General features: G+C 42.6%; 1 protein-coding gene across 2 annotated transcripts in view; it reads right to left on the reverse strand.

The window, feature by feature from the left end:
- FLT4 (fms related receptor tyrosine kinase 4) overlaps nt 1–25,510 on the reverse strand; it is a 299,445-nt gene that overhangs the window by 118,545 nt on the left and 155,390 nt on the right. For both annotated transcript variants that reach the window (XM_069199519.1, XM_069199518.1), the window contains exons 3-9: nt 12,353–12,627; nt 11,488–11,600; nt 10,953–11,115; nt 7,550–7,689; nt 5,764–5,935; nt 2,011–2,128; nt 338–504 (exon numbers count right to left, since the gene is read on the reverse strand). In XM_069199519.1, the coding sequence (XP_069055620.1) occupies nt 338–504; nt 2,011–2,128; nt 5,764–5,935; nt 7,550–7,689; nt 10,953–11,115; nt 11,488–11,600; nt 12,353–12,627 (1,148 nt within the window). The remainder of the gene's footprint in view (nt 1–337; nt 505–2,010; nt 2,129–5,763; nt 5,936–7,549; nt 7,690–10,952; nt 11,116–11,487; nt 11,601–12,352; nt 12,628–25,510) is intronic.

The raw sequence follows: 25,510 nt of genomic DNA on the forward strand, positions 1-25,510 counted from the left end.
AGAAGTCACGGAAATTCAACAGCACCACACTGCCATCTTGTGTCAGAATTCTTAGGAGACCAGAAAAATAACTTCATATTCGAGATTCAACTCTTAATGATAGGCCATTTACCAAAGCATATCACACTTGAGCTTTATTCGTCTTCCTACCTGGATTGTATGATGGAGTGTCTGAGATAATCCATGCTAGCCTAGCGCTTCGACTGCATATTTTCAATAGAAGTGCTATACAAAAGTCTTACATTCACGCACTCAGTAATCATGCTGTTGTCTCAATAGATATCGGAACAGAAACTCAATGTCTACACCGCCTGTAAGCTGCATGCCTGTCCCTTACCATTGACAATTAAGTGGATGCTCACTCGCTCTCTCAGGCCAGCCTGCTCATTCTCGAGGTCCAGCGTGTATTTTCCGGCATCCAGCTCCGACACATCCCTGATCTGTAGCAACTGGTCCAGGTGACGATGCTTGCCATTGTTTGCGATTGCTTTCCCATCCTTAAACCTGTTGAGATACATGACACAGAGAAGGTTTACATATACTGAAAATAGTATGTGGTTCTGCTGCCAAAGGGTTTAGTAGTACTGTAACAGAGGCAAGCTCTCAGTACTGGGGAGCAAGTCAGTATTCATGGTTTTCTGGTGCAGAATCCATATAAATAAACCCTGAAATCCATCATGAAGTAGGAACTGCTATAAGAGGAACGATAATCTAATAATGATGTCATTTATATGTGGTACAAATGTGTGATCACTGCGGATGGAGGCTACCTAGTCCATTGAGTCCGTCCCTTCCCCTGTACTCTGCAACACCTCGGACCCTTGATGTCGTTTAAGGTTTGCATGCCGCTGCTGGGGGTGCAGCTAGCAGGAGCACCGAAGATGCTGGGGATGACACGGTAAGGGTTAAAGGTAAGACATACATTGATAAGGAAAGCTTTCTCCTTCTGTTATGTAACTTTGTGGTAAAGAGTGCCTTGGGTGTTTATATCACGTATTCTTAGCAACTTTAGGAAGCTCGCTCCAGAGTTTACTTCCGCCCAACTGGCTAACTAAGGCTGCAGCCTTGGTAAAGGGCCCCTTCTTCAGACACAAACAGTTTTGTTCTATTTTGCAAATGTTGAAGGCATCTCCAAGGAGGGATATAGTTGAGAACTACATTTTATACTTAGGACTCCAGGCATCAGAAGGGTAATCCCTTGAAGACGACTTGCATGGGCGTACAGCAGCGAGGGCACATGTTTAGGACGCGTCTTTGCTATTGCTTCTGAGAGTGTAAAGCTTATTTGTATCTCTGTTTATTTTTAGCATCTTCTTTTGAGCTTCTACCCTTGCCCAGACAGAGTTAGCTGTGCTCACTTAGGTGGTGATTTGGAGCTTGTGAAAATTGTGTTTTTGACTCTTTAGTGGATCTCTGTTGCTGTAAACTAGCACTCATGACCAGAATAATTGCTTTGACTTATAGTTTCAGAGGCTACAAAAGGGTAACATGGGGTCTTCAGTGCTGTGGGTCTTTAGCCAGTGGGATGGCGGATGGGGCGCCTTTTCTTTACACAGGTTGGGGAAGAGACAATTGTTATTATCAGATGAACTTGGCCTAGCTTTGGGGGGGGGGGAGGCTAATTCTTCATATAAGATGAGAGGCAGTACCATCTTCTAGGCATGGGGAGGGTTGAGATCAACCTTTTGTGAGGACAAAGGTTTGATTGCACATGTAACCGTAGGAATGGAATATGTGATAAACCATATCAGGTGACAGGTTGAATCAGCTGGAATCCTGGTCACCAAAATACACTCCCAAGGAATGCAGTTGCCTACTGCTTTTCTCTTTGTGAATTTTACCTAGGACCTCCCGAAAACAACTACTCCGAAATTAAACCACGAGGAGACGGATGGATGAACACATATTGGGCAGCAGTGAACATTGTGTTGTCTTCTTACTTTTTCAAAGAAACACGTCATAGGCATAACAGTGCGTGAGAGGTGATTCTAAAACATTGTGGGTATTTACCATTGGAATTTTGGAGGTGGATAGGCAGCAAACTTAACCGGCAGCCTTGCAATTTTGTCACCTGCTGTAGCTTCAACAACCAGCTCGTCTTGTTGGTCAATGTTGATGAACGGCTTCTCTGAAAAACAAAGTTAAGACCCATATATAAGGAAACTGCATGACAGAGGTGAAATGAACTTTGGATAAACACCCCCCACTGTTGGGAGGTGCCAATAATTACTAAGGTGGGTGGCATGCAACTAAAGTCTTCAGCAGTAAAGGCAGTGCTTTATTTGAGAAGGGGTGGTTTCTGGTGCACTCGCACTTCGGCCTCAACACCGGCACTTATGACAGCTGCCACATGGTGGCATTTTTTGTCTAATTTAGAAATGAGCATTGCAATAGTAGTGTATTAATTCAACATACTTTAACAATGACTAATATCCACCCCCAAGCCATTCTTACAACTTTGGAATAGACTGGGCTGTCATACTTTTCGGACTGTGATGGTTAGTGGTTGTGTTGGTACTATCACTGGCAGTGCTGGCACGGGAAATCGTGGTGCAAGCTGCAGTGGCCTCCTGACGAGAAGCCTGGCACTTTTTTTTTTAGAAATTGAGAACTGAGTAAAATCATGCTTATAAAAAGGGAAATAAAACCATAATCAGCTTAATCATTCTGTGCCAGAACAGCAATCTTCTTTAACTTGAAACACATACTTTATAGCAGAAGAAGGGCTGGGTGAGGGGTGGTCAGTGTCCAATAAACTCCATGATCCTCTTACAACTACGACAACACATATTCCTCATTCTGAGATAACAGCCACAACAGGGTAAAACATCTCAGTACGCCTCTGTGCAACACAAAGCATCAAGACTAATTGCTTTGTCATATGGAAAATGAAAGCCCTAGTATAGGACCATGTGGAGTACACTGGACGGATGCATGGCAAAGCACCTGTTTGTGCGTAAGTGAATTACAGCATAAAGTGCATAGCCTCTGCAGATGTTCAAAAAGGTTTTGACAGAACCAATAGGCACATTTTTGCACTTCTCTGTTTCACACAATGGCTGGACATGGTGGCAAAGTCATTTCATCAACTAATCAGAGCTTCGTTTGCCCTTGCAGACCTCTCCAGTTAACACATCTGCATGTAGAGCAGTAATCTTAGGCTTCTGATTCCAGAGATATCTCTGTGTGCCTAGTTGGTTAGTCATCACTATCTGCAGTATAGGTCTCTCAAAATCTGTGGAGACGTCAATACTTTATACGTCCGCACAATGTGCTGGAATCCTTGTTAAACTGCCCCTCTGTCTTTCTATAAATCCTTTCAGACTTAAGTACAAGTGGCTCATGAGATCTCCTTCAATATTACAAGATGTTCTAATCGTCATCAGTGTGTAGATCATAATTGCTATTTCTTTCTCGTGCACTGCCATTATCTTCTTAGCCAGTTTTCTCACACTTGGATCCTGCACACTCAAGATCCCTGTGGCACAAACTTCTTCATGTCCCTTTGAAATTAACTAACCCTCGGCATCAATGTGAGTCTGTATTGAGTCAGGATATGCCTTTAGTCACAAGAATTTATCAAACTGAGGCACTGTTTTATATTTTTTTACGCAAACCTGCGTTACCGCCAGCTAGCGCCATTCCTGGACGCCAGCCAGGCGGCATATTTAAGGAATGACGCTAGCTGGCGGTAAGGCCCGGTTAGCGTCAAAATAAATGACACTATCCAGGTGGGGGAGGCGTAGGGGAAACAGGAGGTTGTGCGTCAAAAAATGGCGCTAGTCAGGTTAGAGTCAGAAAAATGACTATAACCTGAGTAGCGTAATTTTTTGACGCACAATCCCCATGGGCATGACTCCTGTCTTAGTAAAGACAGGAGTCATGCCCCCCTGCCCAATGGCCATGCCCAGGGGACTTATGTCACAGTGGGCATGGGCACAGTGCCATGTAGGGCGGCCAAGTTAGGTCCCCCTATGGCGCTTTTAAAAATAAAAACAAAAACTTACCTGGAATTACCTGGGATGGGTCCCCCCCATCCTTTGGTGTCCTCCAGGTATGGGTGGGGATGGCTGGGGGTGTTCCTGCAGGGAAGGGCACCTGTGGACTGCTTCCTTGGTCTCCGACCATGGAGATGAGCCCACAGGTCCCCTAACGCTTGCCCTGACCCAGGGGTTAAATAATGGCGCTAAACAGGCTTAGCGCCAATATTTAAGACCCTCCTCCTCCAGTGCGTGATTTTTGCACGGGAGGATGAATAAGGAGCTAAGGCCTTAGAGTCATTTTTTGTCCGGAAACTCCTACCTTGCATCTCATTGATGCAATGTAGGTTTCCACAGTAAAAAAAGGACGTTCACTCCAATATTTTGACGCTAGATGGGTCTAGCATCAAAATATAAATATGGAGTTAAGTTTGCGCTGAATTTGCATCAAACAAATGATGAGGATTCAGCACAAACAGATTATGAATATGCCCCTGACTCTTCCTGCCCATCAGCTGTCCCCTTATCGAGCATCACTCAAAATGTGTTTATGGGTACTTTGTAATGAAACTCTCATGCTTGAAATACAATAACACAGGCTAACCCTCCTAAGGGATCTTGATTCATTTTTGATGATGGGCTAAATTAAGTAACTGGAACATCTACTTATTTGTACCTATAATATGCCAATATTTTGCATGTTGAAGTTTCTGATGCCTGTCTCAGCGGGCTGATTGCTACAGAGCATGCTAGCAGAACTTCCTTTTGGTGCCAGAGATAATGACAGGATTATGCCAACTTCATGTTCATTGCAGTCATCCCTCTTCAGGTCCTGTGGTGAATGTGAAGGTGGGACTATCAGTCCCAGGGATTACTCAAGATGTGGCCCTTTAAATCTCTAGTATGCAAATGTTTCATTTTACGCAGGATAGAATTTGTGCTGCAGTAGTATCGCACATCCCCTACTAACTTGCTACAAGGTAGCTCTAGTTGGAAGATGGTGAGTTTGATGATTGGGAAGAATGTGTATCACATCATCCAGTCAAATCTGTAAAGATCTTTGTTCTTGCCTTTTGCTTTAGATACTAAAACCTATTGTTTCATACTAGAAATATAACATATGTACTATTTGGAATGATGAGGTGATACATGTGGGGGTTAGGAGATATCGAGTATGGAGAACGAGGGCAGAGGAAGAGGGGTTGCCTACAGAGCCATTTTAAGAAACAGACGAAGTGAGCAAGGTCCAGGACTCCCTACATTTCAGGGACTCCAGTCAACCTGGTAAAGTGATCAGGACAGTCAGTGCTGCAATATGGAGTGCATCAAAACAAATCTTTTTCAGTTTGATAACTGTGCATGCCTACTTCACGAGTAATATCTAGCCTGGGGTTAAAATATCCTTCAGATGGCACTAGGTGACAGTGGTGGTCTGGCCGGCAGGAGATAGGCAAAGGAAATGTGGATGGTTGAGTTCCAAGGCAGGGTGGGCGCGTGGGTATCGGGGCTGGATTCTTCCACATCTGTGCACCCCAGCAGCTGTGTACCTATATGAAGGTCCTGCTTTAACACCATATACAAACTCAGTCATTAAAACTGCATGTGGACATATAAAATTTCTGAGCTGAAGCCTTTATTCTCCCTATACGGCGTAATCTCTTACCCACCCTCTCACCCCTTTCCCACCTATTCACAACCTTTACCAGCCCCCCTCGCAGCAAGTCCCACCCATTGTCTCCCTTCTGCCTGCCCCTGAGTCAAGAAGATGCCTGCTCGGCTGTACCATGCACGAAGACCTCCGTGCTCTCCTGGAACCTCTGCATGCCGTTGTTGGCCGTGCACACATACTTCCCCAGGTCGGCCAACGTGACGTTGTCCACTACCAGAACACCTGACAGCTCAATCAGCTGCTCCTGGGGGCGCCGGTCATAGATGATTTCAACAGGCCGCTGGTTCTGCCATTAAGAGAAGAGTGTAGAAATGGGGAAAAGCAGAGAGAAATAAACTGTAAGGGATCTTTTATCCTTGTTGATATATTACATTGGGTAAATTACATATTTTGTAACATTTGATTATGTATTGGGTTTTTAAAATGGTTCTACTGCTTGAAAAAACACTTGCTGACAGCCTTTTTTCGACAGGAGTAAAAGGGACTTGGTGAGGTTTTTATGGAGATTGCTGACTCCGTTGCATTGCCGACACCCCTTCAAATTGGCAGCACGGTGGTGGGTAGTGATTAAGTGGAGTGGGAAAAAATATATATATATGTATATATATATATTATTCTTGTGGTACTAAGAACATGAAAAATGTCCACTGATTATGACCTCCCACATTACATCACTCATAACATGCTCTGTCACATCACTGAAAACATCACTGATGACCTGAAAAGGCAAAATGGCATCATTGATGACAACACTGTACATGGCGGGGGCGTCAGTTATAATTACTTGAAATAACAGTAACTGGTGAATGCCCGTGTTTTTTTTTTGTTTAAAATGTTTCTTTTAAACTTACATTTTAAGCTAACTATGGTGTCACTTTAACCTTGGGGTTTGGCAAAGTATATATATATATATATATATATATATATATATATATATATATATATATGGCCTTTCTTTTGTGAGCAACAGTTGTCTCTGATAAGCAAACAGCTATGTCTTCACAGCTTTACTAAACTCCTAATCTTAAGCAGGCTGGACTGCCTTGAGAACCACCCTCATTAGAGAGGCCATCAGTAGAAGCAATATTCCGATGAAACCTAGGACTGTGATGCAGGCTGTGAATATAATTTTGCATCTTTTAATTCAGATGACATGTACACATTTGATCAACATGTTAGATTCTTCTCTTACTCCTCTGGGAGACGCTCCCTGATCATCTGAAAACCAACCTGCAAATGTACGTAAATGGACCCATCACACTGTTCCTGAAGATCACCAGTGTCAAGGAATCGGTCAGTAATTAAAGCGGGTTAGGCCACTGTCAAAGGCCCCAGCAAGCACAGAGAGAGGCACTGTAGCATCCAAACAAGAAAGCTAAGAATGCGTAGGTTCCTACTGTACAAGGGGAGGGTTCTTTACTTTGAAAATTAACACATGTAGGTGACCTTCAAATCAAACGTGACCTCAGTAAACACCCTAGCTGGGGCAAGCTGGCTCTGCTCAGTTTCTATGGTCAACAATCACTATGTGAAATCTTCCATCAGCAAAGACATTCATAAATTCAAAGAACATCACCAGGCAGCTAAACAACAACTACTACAGCAGCAGACATGGTATACTATGCTGTACAAAGCAGCAGATGTAAAAACACACACACACACAACACTACAAGTAATAATGTCAAGGATTCATATCAGCGCCTGCCACCATGGGGGCCCTGCAGAGAATTTTACAATTTTCAGAGGCTGTCTCAGACTACTTGAAACCTCCCTGTTCCAGCACTCTCTTTCCGGCAATCAAACTGACATTGTGACCGGTGATGGACATAATGTCAACAACCACAGTGAGGAGCAGAAGTATTTGAGATTTAGGAGAAGATGGGAGAGAAATCTGGCAGACCTGTTTTCCGGGGTAGTCCCATTCAAAGGTAACCCCGGTGTTGAACTCGGCCCATACAGTGCAGTTGAGATGGAGCTTCTCGCCGGCTAGCAGCTGGACTGAAGTCTTTGGGTACAGCTCTATATCGTAAACGTTATTTCCTGTAATGAAAATCAAATATGTACAGTTATTTGTGAAGACCCAACATTATCAAGTGTGTGATTAAATAGTTCAACAAACCCCATGGCTGGATGGGTGGATCCATTTAACAGTTCTGATTGTTTCACTGCAGTCAAAGACAAAGACTTTTCTATTAAACCCATTTTATTTGATTAAAAATCTGTGTGTGACAGAATAGGCATGTAATAGATCTATATGTAAAATGTAGTTCTGTATACCAGATGGGTAATGATTTTAATTAAGATTTTTAAACTGCATTTTAAAGTGATCGACAAAACATGGAGGAATGCGGTCAATAATAAATCCTGCATGTAGTCAAGCATTTAGATAGTACTGCCTAATGCCCGAGGTAGAGAAAATGCTGATAAAATGTGGTGAGGCACAAAGAGAGTAAATACATCAGACATAAGGTAAAGCGATTGATGATTGAGCAGACTCAAGCAAGAGTAAATGTGTTTTGAGGTAGAATGTACAGGGTGTGTATTTATAAGGTATCTCTGAAACATAATCCCAGCCACAATACCTCTGAGCGCTGCATGGGGTCAAAGACAAGCATATAGTCAATTAGTTATAGGAGAGGTAGTTGGGTTGTGGATGGTTAATCCATTGTAATGTATTCTTTTTTAAATAGGTGAGTGTTCCCTCTTTCCTAAACTGAGCCAGTGTTTGGGGTGCAGGGCTGTTGTTCCAGATCCTGGGTGCACAGGACAGGCCTGCTGCCTTGTTTTTCCGTTTTGACACTTTTTAGGCTGCAATCAGCTGGTGTCCTAGCTGAAGGGGTGGTTACAGATGGATGCAGATCAAGCAAGCTGTAGGTAGATTGGATTGAGTAGGCATAAAGTAGAATAAATGCAGGTCATGCAAGCTTCTGACAGATTAAATGTGGATCAGGCAGTTAATGTGGATGGAGCAGCCTTAAAGATACTGTGAATAAGGCTCGGGCAGGTTTGAGGTAGAGTGAAGGTGTATTGAACTGCCTTAAGGTATATCGGATGGTGATGGGGCAGTCTTGAGACAGAGTTATTGTCAACAGATCAGTTTTGAGGAAGAGTGAATCTGAAAAGAGAAGGATTCAGGCAGAGTGAATATGGTTTGGATGAGGTTGAGGTGCAGTTAACGTTGAAGCAGCATGCTTGATGTAAAGTAAAGTTTGATAGAGCAAGCTTGAGAAGGAGTGAATCTGGATAGCAGGACTGAGGGAGAATGGATGCAGATTGAGTGGTCTGATGTGCAGGGAATGAGGAAAAAGCATACCTGTTGTTGGCCTGAAAGAAATGACAGCTTGATGCTACTGGAAGAGTATGCTTCCAATACATATCCTGTGCTAGACACGCTACACTCGCCTCTGCACTAAGGTACGAGGCTGAACGCCATGCAAAGCAGCCGAAGTAGAGTGCGAGTGCAGGGAATGACAGCAACAGCTGGCCAATCTTAGTAGCTATGGCTGTGTGCTGTTTTTTCCCACTTGTCCAAAGCAGTGCATTAAATTTGTCAGCCTGTTTCATGTCCATTCACTGGTAGCCCTGAATATACTTTGAAGGTCCTTCTCTCTTTTGCTACATGCAGGGCACTACCTATACCACTGATGGGGCAGGGGACTTCCAGGTGTAGCCTTTGGAACAGATCACACGCCACCAGAAGTTGAAGTCTGAATGCTACATTGAATGGCGCTGATATTCTCTTTCATCAAAGAACATGAACAAACATCTGAGACCCAGTTATAATTGGCTGACCTTTCCCTTCTCAGCAAACTGTGGCACTGATGCAGACTGCTTCCCCAACCCCAGCCTGTGCTCTATGCTGCCACAGTCTTTGATGTGGCTTCAGTGGCCCTTTCTTACCTATGTACCCTAGCTCCCAATCTGGAATGTGCTGCCTGAGTATACTCTATTGCCCCACTCTATAATATCTTCCCGTGTTGCCCACACACTCTGCTGCCCCACATCTCAAACTACCCCCTGTGGCCTTCGCATTGTGCGTTGCCTCATGCACCCATTTGATGCGTTTGTGCTATCCTTATCTCTAATTCACCAGTTCTATTATCATTTTAGTATCTATGTCACACAACTACAAAGTCTCAGCCACTGATTCGGGTCAGACTCTACAAATCCATTTTTTACTTATTTAAAGTTCTGGAACCCACACTATAGATAATGTTTCACCTAGTAGGCACTGTAGTGATATGTTCATGTATAAAACGTTTTTGTTTAAAAACTATTAGATTGACCTTATGGCTCCTTCACTTTACCACAACATGTCTCCAGGTCATGCTATCACTCAATAAACTAATACATTCTAGTATCTCTAGTCAAGGCTCACGGCAATTGAGTCAACTAGACTACAAGTGCGAGATTACAGGGAAAGCTCAACACAGGAAACAGTGCTCCAGTGACATAGAGCCACGTTTGATTTGGGCATGTGAGGTCACGTTTGATTACTAAATATATCTAAAACACAAAACATCTGGAAGTGGGAATGATTACATTTTTTCAACACCTGCAACTTATCCCCATAATTTAAAAGCTCTGATCCCCTTTCAGTCCATTACCAGGTAAATCAGCCACTCAACCAGCAAACCCAAGTGCTGTGGGCCTTATTCCTCTCTTCAGATAGGAATATCACACTGAATAGCTGCACGGGCACCATCGTGTCATCTCAACACGTGGTCCTATCCCCAATTTAGCAGTCAAGGGACTCATATAACCCTCTACCCCCAAGCTGCTCTTCCTGTGATTCTCCTATGTTTGGTACCCGGATTCCAATTTTAAAGCTCACACCATGGTAGCCACTAGGTTCCAGGATATTTCACTGCAAGAAACTCTCAGACTTACGCCTGCTCTCAGTGAGTTTCCATCAGTGAAGATACTATTTGTCCGGACTTCCTCCTTTTTTTGGTTATTGCCATTTTCCTGCCATGGTGTACCTTGACCCGCACTTCCCTGGAAACTTTTTGCTTAGTCCCAGAAGGGCAGCATCTCCTGTGACCTTTTTTAAGTGTGGACAATGAGGCAAAACTTTTTCCATCTCCATTACCTATTCTTTTTTGTTATTTAATGTTTAAGTGAGTTTCGCCACCCTCCCATTTATTATTGGGTGTTGCCCTCCTGATTGCCACCTCCCTCTTTGCTTCCAACGTACCCCCTTTTAAAATTATCTGCCCACTTCAACCGCGTAGTTTTATTACGTAGTGAAGTGCATGCAGGAATCATGTGATGGAGAACAAGGTGAATAACAAAAGTCTCACCAGTGACATGGATGATGAAGATGTTGGACTGGAAGACCTTCTTGTTGATGGTTGTTTGGCAATCAATAAAAAGGTAATTCTGTATCAGTTCAGTGGGAACTAGCATTCCCTTCTTGTTGTCCCATGTCACGGTCTTCCCATCTGGGGGTATGACAGAGTAACCCTAGAATGAATGGATGAATTAATGTTATCTCGTTTGTGGTTGTTGCAAGGAAACATTTTCCAAAGTGCATGCGTCTAGTACATTTGAAGTCAAAATGCTTAAAACTGTAACCTACAAGAAAGGCAGAGGTGATGCAATAATGACGAGAAAAGTTATGTTTAAATTTAAAGTTGGAGACAAAGTGGCCTACATGGAAATTCTTTAAGTGTACTACCAGGTGGGTTCCTCTGCAAGGAATTTAGGACTGGCTCGGTATCGCTCATGTCAGATATGTGCTTGACTCACTCTGCTACAGTCCCTATCTATCTTCTGAACTGAACAACATGTCTTCAATTTTCTGATTCCTCAATAGTGGAGTAGGGATGTCCGTACCATGTGCAGAGTCACATTGAGGTCTGGGATGGACACGAGGCATGGAATTCGGGTGCTGTCCTTCCTACTGACCAGCAGTGTCCCCGGGCTATTGATAAATGGCTGCTCCCAATCTAAAAGAGAAGCACATCAATCCAAAAAGAAACACAAGGCAAACAAATGTCAACACTCATGAATACAACATTGTATACTTTAATTCCGCTCTCACTCTCGCCCAAGTATTTGCTCATTTTCTCACTCTTGTCATCATGCTCAGTTTCCCTTGCAGGTCTATCCTACCTGGAAGGGGGGTGGGGGATGTTGCCAATAGTCAGTACACTTTCTTTACTCCTCCTTACTCTGCATAAGTAGTTGTGTTTGTTTTGCTGCTGGTAACCTCACACTTCCACTTTGCTGGAGTTCCCTGAAAGAGCCATTTCTTCCTCAACCCCATCTTCAGAGCTCTGGTCCTCTCTTCCTTTCCTTCAGGCTTTAGTTCAGTGTCTTACATAACGCCACTGCAACCTATCTGAACAACCCACTCTTGTGTTGGAAGCTGCAGCGGGCATAAAATGTCAATTGGACATGAATACCTAGTTACCCTCTAGTCAGAAGACTCGCCTTTTACGAGATCAGGAAGTGAGACTGGCCGTGAAACAGCCACACGTCACAGGAAGGTCTGCATGGACTCTGGTCAATCTTTCAGAGACACGTTCATATTAGAAATCCTCCACATACCCTTACAAGCCAACCCGGCTCTTACTTTTAATACTCCATGTCTTCATCTATGTTCCTTCCTTTCTCCCCTCCTAGTCTGTTCCCATTCTGTCCTCTGCTTTCTCATGTCCTACACTCCACCTCACTCACCATGTCTGGACCCTCTTACCTCGTACAAACACATAGGTGCTGATGGATGTGGTGCCCTCGATCTTGGCAACGACAAACTTGTAGTTGCACCTGTAGTACCCTGTGTCGTTGGCCTGGGCCCCTGTAAGTGTAAACACCTTGCAGTAGGGTTTGGTTGGTATCCCGTCGCACTCTTCTTCCCGGGCGGTCCAGTTGTTGACGGTGTTTAGAAACACCTCAGGGTCCTTCTCCTTGTCGCTCGTCTGCAAGTCCTCCATACCCCCGGGCCATGACCACACGAGGGGCCACTGTCCCCTAAGAACAAACGCAAAGTTGTGTTATGTATGATTAGTACAGAACTTAAATGGCCCTAAGAGGAGTCTTTGAGCGCACAGAAGAGCTATAAAATCAAGTGCAGATGATTTTGATTTACAAGAGGACTGCCTCCACAAGCGAGGACAGAAACCTTCTTTGACATAAAGAACACCACTGCTGTAACCTCATCACTTCCTATGCTGAAAAAAACATTTTGGAATGTAAAGTTCTCGTTTATATTCACCCTCCACTCTCATATTTATATCCTTGATTCTCTCATCCTAAGATTCCTGGTAGAGACCTTGAGCTGTCTTGGTAGCTCTGCCCTCGTCTGTTTGCCAGTTTTCTTCATGTCTGTGGAGATGTTACCTCTAATAAAGAAGGCAACAGGAGTGTATCTTAGTCAAAATTATTCAGTGATGGAGGAGTGGGAGGTAAAATGTGCTCGTAGGTGCTGCGGTACAGCCAAATAAAAAAGAAGGTGCATGAGGTGGCACTAGGAGAGAATCAGGAGGGTAAGAGGATTGAAGCATGTTGGGTGTCAGCGGGAGGGTGGACACATTCTGATAAATAAAGAACATCATTCTTTACACCCTTCAAATCTATCCTTGAAATCCCTTTGTGTGTTGTTTAAAAATAGTTTGATTAAAGCTGCCAATAAATAGATTGTTGTGTTGAAAACATGCTACAGGAACTTTGTTACTTGCAGGATAAATGTTCCAGACCCAGAGAGATAGCTCAGGAGGTTGATTTTCTGATACTGTATATAATCTTCATTGTATAATCTGCTACCCACACATTCCTGCCAGGGACAGCTCCTCCATGAGGGCGGAGGAGCATCGCCCCCTCCTCCCCCCGCCAGCAGCGACAGCTGCAATACCTTTACAAGGAAACAATAACAAACAGTGTTTGTTATAATTTCCTTGTAAAGGGGCGGGGCCACTGGGGTGACGTGCTATGAGGGGGAGTGCTTGGGGAGTGCTCAGCACTCCCCCTCAGAGCGCATGTGTGTTTGGCCAGCCGGCCAAACACACATGCGCACATGGATTTCTCCAGCACAGCAACACTGTTGCTGGGCTGGAGAGAGCCTGCACAGGCTCCCAGTCTGCCTGGGAGCACCCTGGCTGGGCACTCCCATCCAATCCTGACACTGCTTAGAGCAGCATCAGGATCGGCCGCAGGGCAGCCTGGGAGCCTGTGCCTGCCTCCAACCAGCAGAGGAGTGGCGCGCATTGCGGGAGCAAGGTAAGCTTTTTTTTCTTTTTTATTACTATCCCACCACCACCCCCATGCCCCCACCACCCACGCGCACCACCCCACCCCGTCCCCCTCAACACCCGCGAGCCGTGTCTGGTTCCTGCACCAGTTAGATAACTTGGTGGGTTAATGAAACTTCTGCATAAGGTATGTGTGTGTGTGTGTGTGTATTTGTGTGTGTGCCCGTATTCTCATCAACATTAGTATATTATATTACACATTTATTACTGCATAAACCTAACTCCTACGGCTGCAAGGCATTTATAGAGTACATTTTAGGTCAGCAGCACCATCGTAAACATGAGGTGCTGCACAAACTGCAGTATTGTGTGCAGAGGGTCTGGTTGAAATTATAGTACAGAAAATAGATTATGTATAATGAGGTGAGAGATAGCAATGTGGCCCAATTAAAAATATCCATTGAAAATCCTATTCTAAGATAAATAACACCAGTCTCATATATATATATATATATACATTAAATATATAATTTCAAAACAAAACACAAATTAAACTACACAAACTTTAGAGATTCTAAAGTTATAGTTATAACTTTATAGTTAAACCTTAGTTATAATGTATGCCCTACTGTAAAATTACTATAACTCGCATACCTCTGTACACTCTATTGTCAACTTGCTAACCAGACTACATTAACTATAACTCACCCCTCTATCATTCACAGTGTTCACATAAATTGATCATTTCAGATGTCATGAGTGGTGTTCTGAATGCTATGATTAAGTATTTTACATGTAATGTAATATGACAGGTTACAAGCAGTGCATGTAGAAGGCACGAGTTATAATTACATTTGTGTAGTTTAAGTTGCTTTGTATAGAAATAATAAATTGTGCTTCTAACCATAACTAAGCTATGACTTTAGTTTTTTCATTGAATCAATATTTTTTTATAAAATGTGTTTATATCAAATAATGTTTTTTAATACGGTGAACTGGGATGTTGTATAGTGGAGTGGTGTAGAGAGGATTGGCATGTCGTAGAGTGGAGTGGTGTGTGTTAGAGTGGAGGGGCATGTCATGCAGTGACATGGATTGTCACAGTGTGGAATAACATGTCGTTGAGTGGAGTGGCATGTGGTAGTGTGGAGTGGTGTATCCTAGTAGAGTGGCGTGCTATAGAATTGAGTGGCATAGAGAATTGTGACGTCGAATGGACTGTCTTAGAGTGGGGTGCTGCAGAGTGGAGTGACGTATCATAGAGTGGAGTGGAGTACCATACAGTGTAGTGGAGTGGTGTGTTGTGTTGGAGAGTATTGTTTAAAGGAACGAAGTGTGGAAATAGCTGAACTTATGTAGATGAAATGTGTCGGAAATATAGAATATGTGGTATAAAGGTTCATTTTTGGTAGTAGATGTAAATTGTTTGTGTAGTTTGAAAGTTATATAGCATGATTCACAAAGGTAAACCTACACTTTTGTGTAAGTTTATGATTGTTTGCAATTCCTAAAGGTAATTTATGAGTAGCTTCTTTAAGGCTCCGGAGTCTCTGCATATAGAAAAGATAAGATAGTCCTATTTTTTTATGTGGGGATGTAATGATTCCATTTTAGCTTTCCCCTGAGACACAGGAGTCAGCTTAGCCTCTGGCTTGCAGGCCTGTGTCCCCGTCACCTAGTGATCTTTTACCCATTTAGCATGCTATGTTTTTTTCCATTTATTTCATTATTTCCTTTATATTCCCTTTAGCTTTTTTCATTGCTTACATTTTAGAAGAAATATTTTGATTTTTATTATCAGTGCCATTCTGAGAAGGCGTCATTATCGGCGTCACTATCAGTGATACACGTAGGTATTATTAAGTCCCTTTCTCACTTATGTGTGATAGGATCATCATGCAGACTTGTTAGGGATTGTTTATGCAATTGTTGACACAAGTCTGCCACATTATCAGTTGTTTAGAAACATACATGCGTCAGGGGATCCTACATAATCTGTATAAATACACCTCACACGGACAAGGTCATTAGAGGGGTTCCTTCCAGATGCCATCTATGCTGCACATCACCTTGCTGCAGAACTCAGCCTCTGTGTCACCACAGAGTCTGACCTAGAGACCTCATTCTAAGGTAATGAGGGTTTGGGGGGCGCTTGTCATGGGCATGGTACTGGAAGATTAGGTTTATCATACCTAGCTCTCGTTAGGGTAGAGAGTAGGTTTTCTTGATGGGGAATTTTATATCTCATGTTTATTGTAAGATGGTGGGGGTTTATATTCACAACTCTCATCTGCACCATTCTGCTTTCATTACTGTTTGTTATGCTAATCATTGCAGTACATGCATTTTATTGTAGAGTGCAGTCTTTTCAATAAATATATTGAAAATTCTCCTGCATCCCCTTCATTGCCTTTGTGTAAATGAGACTTATTGCTGATGAGCGAAAGGGTAACTTCTGTTCCACCGCGACTTCCCTGAGAAGTCTAATCCATGCGTAAGACTGCCAGAAACCACCTCTACTGTCTGATTTTTGGTGAGGCACTGCTTGTGAGCCTGGAGGGTTGGGCCGACAGCTGCAACTTGTTGTAGGAGTGACTCAATTGCCTAAAAACAAAAGTGCTATCTCCCCTAAACCAGCAGTCTCATTTAGGAGCGAGAGTCCAGCTACGACAGGGAGACTCCTTAGTCGTAAAGTTGCTACCATTAAAAAGCTTTACGGCGTAGAAAACAATGGTGAACTTACACAAGAGTGGAAGTTTATCATTGTGAGTTAGGCCCATAAGGCACCAAACGGTAGTAATATAATGTGCTGTGGTATACACTGTAATTATGCGGTATAAAGTGGTACATATCAATGAAAAAAGAGCATACAATTGGCAATTAACTGCCTTTACAAAAGTAAAAAGCAATCATATTGTTTATACCACACTGTGGCTCTGTCATAACTTGTAAGTGTAAATATGATGTCCTACTGTTTTATAAGCGTATAGGAAGGGATACATTAGTTTGTAAAACTTTGTAAAGGTAAGTAAAAGTTGTTTTATTACTTTATATATTTTACAAAAAGTTTGGGGAGTACTGAAGTAGAACATGTTGTTCAGACCGCAGTTAGTCTGAACTCTATGTTTGAATGGTAAATATTGTGTCGTACTGTGGTTATTGATATTTTGAATTTTTATAAAACTTTTAGGTACACTGTTGTACACTATGGGCCTGATTCTAACTTTGGAGGACGGTGTTAAACCGTCCCAAAAGTGGCGGATATACCACCTACCGTATTACGAGTTCCATAGGATATAATGGACTCGTAATACGGTAGGTGGTATATCCGCCACTTTTGGGACGGTTTAACACCGTCCTCCAAAGTTAGAATCAGGCCCTATATTTCTATATAAACCCAGAACGTAGACTAATTTTGGTCCATACTGAACCTCGCCCTTTCAAAATTTAAAGTGTGAATTATAGTTAACACCCCACTTAGGCCCTCATTAGGAGTATGGCGGGCGGAAAAGGCTGCCCACCAAATTCCCGCAGGTCAGGAGACCGCCAGTGCAGTCTCCTTCCCGCTGGCCCTATTACAAGTTTCCCACTGGGCCAGCGGGTGGAAACACTGTTTCCACCCGCTGGTCTAGCAGGAAATGCACAACAACATTGACGCCAGCTCGTAATACGACCAGCAGAAATGCTGCTGTGCGTTCAGGTGCACCAGCACCCGTTACGCAAATCACTGTCTGCAAAGCAGACAGTGATTTGCGCGACGGGCCTGGCCTGGGGGGCCCCCGCATTGCCCATGCCAAGTGAAACCACCATGTAAACGCCGGTGGAGAGGGGACTCGTAATCCCCATGGCAGCGCCACTTGCAGCGCTGCCCTGGCGGATTAGGACCACTGGCACCGACAGGCCATCGGCTGGCGAAACAATGGCAGTGCCAGCGGTCCGACTGTGGCGCATTTGTCACGGTCATAATGTGGAGGCCGCGAGTCTGGCGGGTCCTAGGACCGCCAGACTCGTAATGGGGACCTTAGTTTGCTTCTGGGTGTTATGGGAAAATATAGTGTTGTATGGTGGTTTTTTTTACATTTTTTAACTATTTTTAATTTCTTTATTTTCTAAGTACAGTGTAAAACCCAGAACGCAGATTAGGTGTAAAAAGGTTTAAAAATTTAAAAAAAATTAAAAAACACTGCACTACAGTTTATTTCCCCTTAATTATAATGTAGCAGTGTTTTTATATTTTATTACATATTTAACTTTTTAAAACGTTTTGTAAGTAGCTTAGTGATTTGTAGGTAGTACCGCAGTACTGTGTAAATTTATTGTCAAAAAATGTAATATGTAAAAAAATTGAAATACACTGTTGTACACTATATTTGTGAAACATATTGTAGTACAGTGTACTTTTACATGTTTTACATATTTATTTATTTAAAGTGCCACTGTACTTTCTAGTTAATTTAAAAACATATAAAGAAACATAATTGCCCCTAACTATTACCACTTAAATAAGGTGGTAATAGATAGTGGAAAAACATAAAACTAGTACTTACCTATGTCTGAGGCCCTAGCCCACAACACAGCCATAGTATAATAAAAACAACAAGGCTGCCTTTTACTTTTGTAAAGGCAGCCTTTGGCCACTCATTTACTGCCTTGTCATCTGCAAGTACACCGATTTACTGTGAAATTACTGCAGTATAACATGGACTCAGATATTACTAAGTGCCTTATAAGCCTAAAATGTTTAAACCTATTTTCATGAAATTCCAAAAAGAAGTCTTTCCAGGCCATACTCTATATGTCTGCCAAATTTCATAAAAATATGTTCAGCTGTTTTATCACTACATCTGTCTAAAAAATAAACAAAAGTCCATCGAAAATGCATTGGTAGAACAATGAATTTGAGACCTCCCTTTTTTCTTGGCACCCCTTTGAAGAATCACACTGGAACTTTGCATTGTCCGCCAATATAGAAAAAGCTATAAGTCTGCAAAGTTTCATGGAGATCCGTCAAAAGGTGGCAAAGGTATTGGCGAGTAATAATCTGCGAAATTCCTATCTCTGGGAATTCTAACATTAACTACTCAAGCAGCACCTTGATGCCTGTTCATAGCCCGCTGTGCTAAATGAGGACTGCAATTTATGAGCAGGAGGTAACAAAAGGATCTCTTTGTCAAAAGCAGTAACATACTTACCTATCTACATAAAATACAAACCTGTGATCTGCATGTTACACGCTGTGCTTTGCAGTAGGCACATTAACACCTTACGCTACATTATCAGACAAAACTGTGATTGGACAGAACACAGAACTCTCCTGTAACTTCATTAACCACCAGGTTTATTTTACCATTGTTATCATACCCCCCACAAAGTGCGGAACACACAAAAGATTTGTGCAGCAGCAGTGCTTTAAACGGGCAGGTACTCTGAGGTACTCTCTTTAATTTGGAAGGGATAGTACCGGTATTTCTGAGCACTGCTCCGATGCCTTTAGTGGGAGATTCCTGGCAGAGTACCTCCAATTCTATATTTTCATGTCAGGCACAGTGCGGCAGCTGTTTTACCCTACAAGATATTTTAAATGAAACCTCTTTGTGACCAATTAAATGAGCTGGAACAGATTTATTTTCATATATGCATTTGTTGCCAATTTCTTTGCGGCTGATATTTAAATATAAATGTACATGTTGACTGTCAGACTCGGCTTTTCATGACTCTGACCCTCGTGACTCCACCCCCTTTCCTCGGGTTCACCTTGACCCCCAATGTATGCGCCCCTGGAGTATTTTTTTTCGATGCCAGCACTATTGCCATGCCAATAGCTACATTAGTCTGGTCCAGAGAAATTAACCCACCATTTCCACATCACTTTCTCCACCATCCCCACTATTAACGTTTTAACTTCGCCACTGTATTTAAAGTAATTTCATCAGTAATGTTCTCAACTTTGCGTGCTATGCCCACCATACACGTTTCATTATCCTTATCATTGAGAGCACCACTTAATCCTGTTTCAGCATTATTCTGCTCCATAAATATATATATTTATCCACCATTTGACTAAATGATTTGGGGCAAATCAAATTTAATTCAGTTTTTTAAGTCTATTATGGAGAGCTTCATTACAGTATTAACCAGTGAATAGACACAGCCTTAAAACTGGGAGGTTACCACACGCTAGCAAAATGAGGTACCAGACACTGACAACTGCTGCATCCTGTGCACCCCACCAGTGGCAATGGTAACAGTAGCGATTAAAGCACACAAAAACTAAATGTACCACTGAGAAAAAGAAAAAAGTAGACTTGTGTGCATGCTGAGTATCCACAACCTACACCTAATACCTGTGTCATGCAAAAGATAGTTGTGGAGAGGAAATAGGCCATCCTCGATACTAGTTCTCCTACCATAACCAGAGGCACCCTCAGCAGGCCCTAGATTCATTAGTTCCATGTGTAACGGGCCATTGCCAAGTAAAGGACAATCTGCTGTGTACCTCTAAGTCACCTCTGCACTGTGTGGAGGTCTGTATGAAAGGCAGATTTCGGTGCTGTCAATCCAGTCCCCGCAGTGCAACACAGGCTTGTCAGCTAGGGTGACCACCCGTCCGTAAGTTTCACGGCCTGCCCGTAATTTCACCCTGCTGTCCGTTGTCCGTGATGAAAGGCTTAACGGACGGCATTTGTCCGTAATTTCAGCCTTTCACCAAAAGGACAAAGGATGGCAGGGCGAAATTATGGGCAGATCAGTTTACCCAGCTGGAGTGGAAGGCAGGGAGTCTCCTGTGCTCAGAAGGGGGGGCAGACAGAACAGAAACAGACCTTCTTGCCAAGGTGTCTCCTTCCCCTAAAGAAATGCAAATGTGAGCAACTGGTAAATCTGCAAATGTAAAGGGCTTGAAATCCTGCATCCACTTTAACCAAAAGGAGTCACTTGAAGCTTTCTGATGGCAAAGATATTTTCTTTTAGAGAGGTACTGCAATGGTGTTCCAATGTGATCTGTGGAGTGTGTGGTTTTAATGGAGTGTTATACATTTTTTTAGTACTAGGTATAAACTGTATATTAATCAAATCTGTATTTGAGAAACACTTTTTTTATTTAACCAAAATGTATTTGCACATTTTGTAGCAGCCTATATATGATGTAGTTGTATTTATATAGCACTTATTATCCCTGACTAGGCATCAAATGCATGTTTAAAATAGGGACTTACACATTCACAGTTCTCTCAGGGGCCTCGGTACCTCATAATACTAACAAACATTGGCAAAGCCAATAGGTCTAGTCTACGCAAGAATTATTGGCTTTGCCAATGTGTTTTAGCCATGTTGTACACCAGAGTGGCTGCTGTTCATGGCTAAAAGTTAGTGGCATAGTGGTGTGGAGTGGAGTAGATCGGTGTTGAAATAGACCTACTAGGGCCCAAAACTTGTTTGGCTCATTGAGAGGGCAGTCCAGAATATAGTTTTGAGAGTCTTTCCCCTGGCATTCCTCATTGTGTAACAACAGAATTGTGACAGAAGAAGTACGGAAGGATTTAGCCCAAAGTTCCAACTCCTTCCTTGCACATTTGATATAGTACTTGGCTTCCACATTGAGTAAACTGATCAATCTATAGTCTGATGGTATACATACAGAGTCCTACCACTACACATGTGCTATATACATAGTACATAAGCACACACACACTTTGAACACCCACAAGATGTCAGTGTAAGGTTTTAGGTTTTTAGCCTAACTTTACACAAGAGAGGCAAATACCCCACACTCTTGCTGACACAGATAAAGTGTCTGGTCAACTATACAAGATCAGAAAACATGGGACACTGCTACCACTACAGGCTGTGCGAAACCCAAAATAGGGACAGTAGTCCTATGTATTCTCTGAGGGTATGCTCTTGGTGTACATCCCCAGGTCACAAGACAGGTCCTTGACTTCACACTGTCAGAAACTTGCTTAGGTCTCTGTGCACAAATTCGATTAGCTTGACACCAGTGCCAAAAAAATAAAAGTCAGGATACCAGACACACTCAGGGCAGGGGTACAAGTCCTTACACCATGCAAGGGACTTGTCTGCCCCAACCCTTGTCCATATTATTCTCACCTCACTTTTTCCTACTACCAATTCTCCAGTTTAGCCATGCTCCTCCCAAAGTTGCCCAATTCACATGTCCTGTCCTTTACATCTGTCCATTCTCTGTCCCTTCTCTCCCCCTCAAGAGTCCTTTGAGCCCTTAAATACCCTATCATGATCTCCTGCATCTGACTACTTTCTCTCCCCAAATGGCACCATCTACCTGTGATGATTTTTCATTTCCACTTTCACACAGCTTCTCTCTTCTCCAGTTTCATATTAGAACTGTGTGGGAGCGCCATCCCATTCCTTGTTTCACATGCCACTCTTAGCTCGCATGGTTTAAGTCACTATCCTTTCAGTGATTCTTCCTGCCCACAAGAAACATGCCTTTTGAGACAGGGGCACACATTCAACAAGGCAGTACCCATATTTACCTTTCCAGACAGTTACTTTTGCACACCTTCCACCTAAACTGTTTTCTGCCTCTCTCTCCTTCTTGTTTTTGTCCAACTTTATCTAAGGCACTTCTTCCAATATTTGGGCACCACCCCGAAACAGACAGGTGGATTTTCTTTTTGCAAGCAATTCACATAGCTTGACTAAGTCCTCTTTCTCTATACTCCAGCAGAAAAAAAACAATGGTCTTGGAAAATGAGACAGAAGGGTGGATCACAAAACAGGAAGCAGAGTTTCTGATGACAAAACAGCCCTAGATCCTATACTTTTATATTCTGCCAAAAATATACAAGTAAAGGCGACCCCCTTCAAGTCAACCCATAGTACATGGTATTGGTCTCTCCTTGAAGCTCTGTCCAAGTTTGTGGATTGATTCCCCAGACAGTTAGTTATAAAATGCCTTTGTATCCCAAGGACACACAGGACGTATTGAACCCAATTAGTCAAATCCAATTTGACCCTCCCCAAGAACTGATGATTAGTTTAGATATTGAACCTCTGTACATAAGCATTCCACAAGAGGCGACACTTGAAGTAACACAAGTCTATATTACATGAACAAGAGTGGCATCTATGTCAGCAATTACCTTTATTATGGACTGTGCCAGATTAGCATTTACATTGAACTTCGAGCTTGAAAGTAGCTATAAAAGCAGGTATATCGACCAAGTTTGTGTTGTCCTTTTGCTCACAACCTTGAGCAACAACATATCCTGACTCTCAATAACCCCTTCAATGCTAATCTTAGAATATGGTGTAGTTATATCAATACCATTTTCATCCTGTGGAGAAGGAACACTTCAACTGCAACTGAATTTGTTTGGTGGATGAACACCAGAGTAATGAACTGTCATACCTCAATTTAATGTTCTTACAAAAAATGCTACAGTTCAGACATTATCCATCTAGAATTGTACAAAGATCCAGGAAATGGACTTGTGCTAACAACAGGCACTGTTAGTGAACAACCAACAAAAACAAAGTAACCGGATCGTTTGCATCAACCTTTTCAACCATCTCAAACAAGGGTTGAAAAGGTCATTAACAAACTTTGGAAAATTATAAATACTAACTAGACCTCTTCTCCTTCCAACAAGCTAATGACCTAAGAGATCTTCTTGTCCACATCAAATCCAAGGCATGCCTTACATATGAACCCAACAAAAGAATCTAGGGCCTCCCACCAATCATGGGCCACTACCCTTGGGGCTATTGCATGGTTTGCCTATTCACTACACACAGAAAACAGATATATTTAGGCAATAATGTCATATGGCAATTGAGATCACACACCAATCACAATACAGAGAATGTGGAATATATGATATTCTGCCCCTGTGGCCTATGTTAAATGAGAATCAACACACTCAGGACCTCATTATGACCGCCAGGACCGCGGTGGAGGTCGGACCACTGCCATGCAAAGGCTGGCGGAAAGGGGGTGCTTGGGGCCCCACGGACAGCCCCTTCACCCTTTTCACTGCCCGATTTACAACAGTGAAAAACGCGGCGGGTGCTGTCTCACCCGACGCACTGAAACATTGCCAAAGTTATGGTGTGTTTCCCACTAGGCCGGCGGGCGGAAACACTGTTTCCGCCACCTGGCCCAGAAGGAAACTCTTAATAGGTACAGCGGAGGGAGGTATGGCTGCATATGTCGTCATCCCGATGCTGGACCTTGGCAGGCAGCCTCCGCCGCATGCCAAAGTCAAAATGAGGGGCTCAATGTCAAGATGAGGATGAGTGAACACATGAGCAGATTTCTGTTACCACAGAACTAACACACAAATGGCTGCACATTGTGCGGAACTCAGACACACCACCAATGACTTGACGTGGGTGCTCCTAGAAAATATTGATGACACAGGTGTTTGTGAAACAACTCATTCCTGCCTATTGCACAGAGCACAAGAGTGCATTTGTAAGCTTGGGTACCCATAACAATGGACTTAATAACGAGATACAAAGGCTTCAGCTGACAAAGGATAGCTAAGATCAAACCCATCCTTGAGTAAATTCCATATCAATACATGAAATCTTGATTAGAATATATACTCAGCCTGAACACATCCTATACCACTGAATTTTATTCTAGATGAGTACAAAAAAAGAGGTAATAGCCAGCAATCTTTAATTATTACTTTTATAATTTGCCCCTTAATTAACAAGTATCATATCATATATGTAATTATTTTAGCAGTTACCAATTTGAGGGCAACATTCCCATATCAATTTAGCCTATCACTGCATTTTTATAATTATCAACAATAATATACACAGACATTTTTAAGAACTATCCATCACATATCACAGCAAGTATCACTCAAAGCAAGCATTGAGATTAAATTAAACGGTTTTACCTTTTAGAGTGCCTTATAGATAGCCTTCTACTAAATAAAGAGTTTGGCAGGATCCAACATAATGGCCCAGGTGCCCTCCAGTGGGCCTGTGTGCACATGTGCCCTATTTTATATACTGCCGCTATGTCATCATAAGCATGCAATGCATTGTAAAGCACCACATCTACCAGGCCTCAGCATGTCTCCTTCAAGCCAAATGCAGCAACATAAATATACTGCCATTTATACTAGAAACATCTTCAAGTGGCAGATCAAGTAGCTGTAGGTAATAATAATCCATAGAGCCTCTTGATGAGGTAACCCTGGGTGTCACTGAAATTAGGTCCTAGTTACCCTTAGTATTGGGCTACATACATTTTAACTGAACATACTTTACCCCTAATATCACTTTATATGAAGTTTGACTACAGATGTTTACAGCTGTGCACCTCCCAGCGGACAATTTCTCTTACAACTTAGGTAATATGATAATGTGCGACATTAAACCAGATAGACATCAAGAGTGGGGTGTGTGTTTAATGATTTTACATAGCATGCGTTTGCAGAGTAGTATTGAGCATATTACTGCTTTAGGAATCATATGTGTCACATGTTCATGTTGTATTGTCTGTCTTTGTCATTACATTTCTTTACAAGCGCCAGTTTTGATGCTTCAAAAACCACAGGTACCTATGCATGCGTCTTGCATGACTATTTGTATGTGTCTGATGAATGAGATAGGCACAGGGCCACCATCCATGCAAAATTAAGTGTAGACCAGGGACTGACTAT

This window comes from Pleurodeles waltl, chromosome 7, assembly GCF_031143425.1.
Source record: "Pleurodeles waltl isolate 20211129_DDA chromosome 7, aPleWal1.hap1.20221129, whole genome shotgun sequence".
NCBI classification, from domain to species: domain Eukaryota; kingdom Metazoa; phylum Chordata; class Amphibia; order Caudata; family Salamandridae; genus Pleurodeles; species Pleurodeles waltl.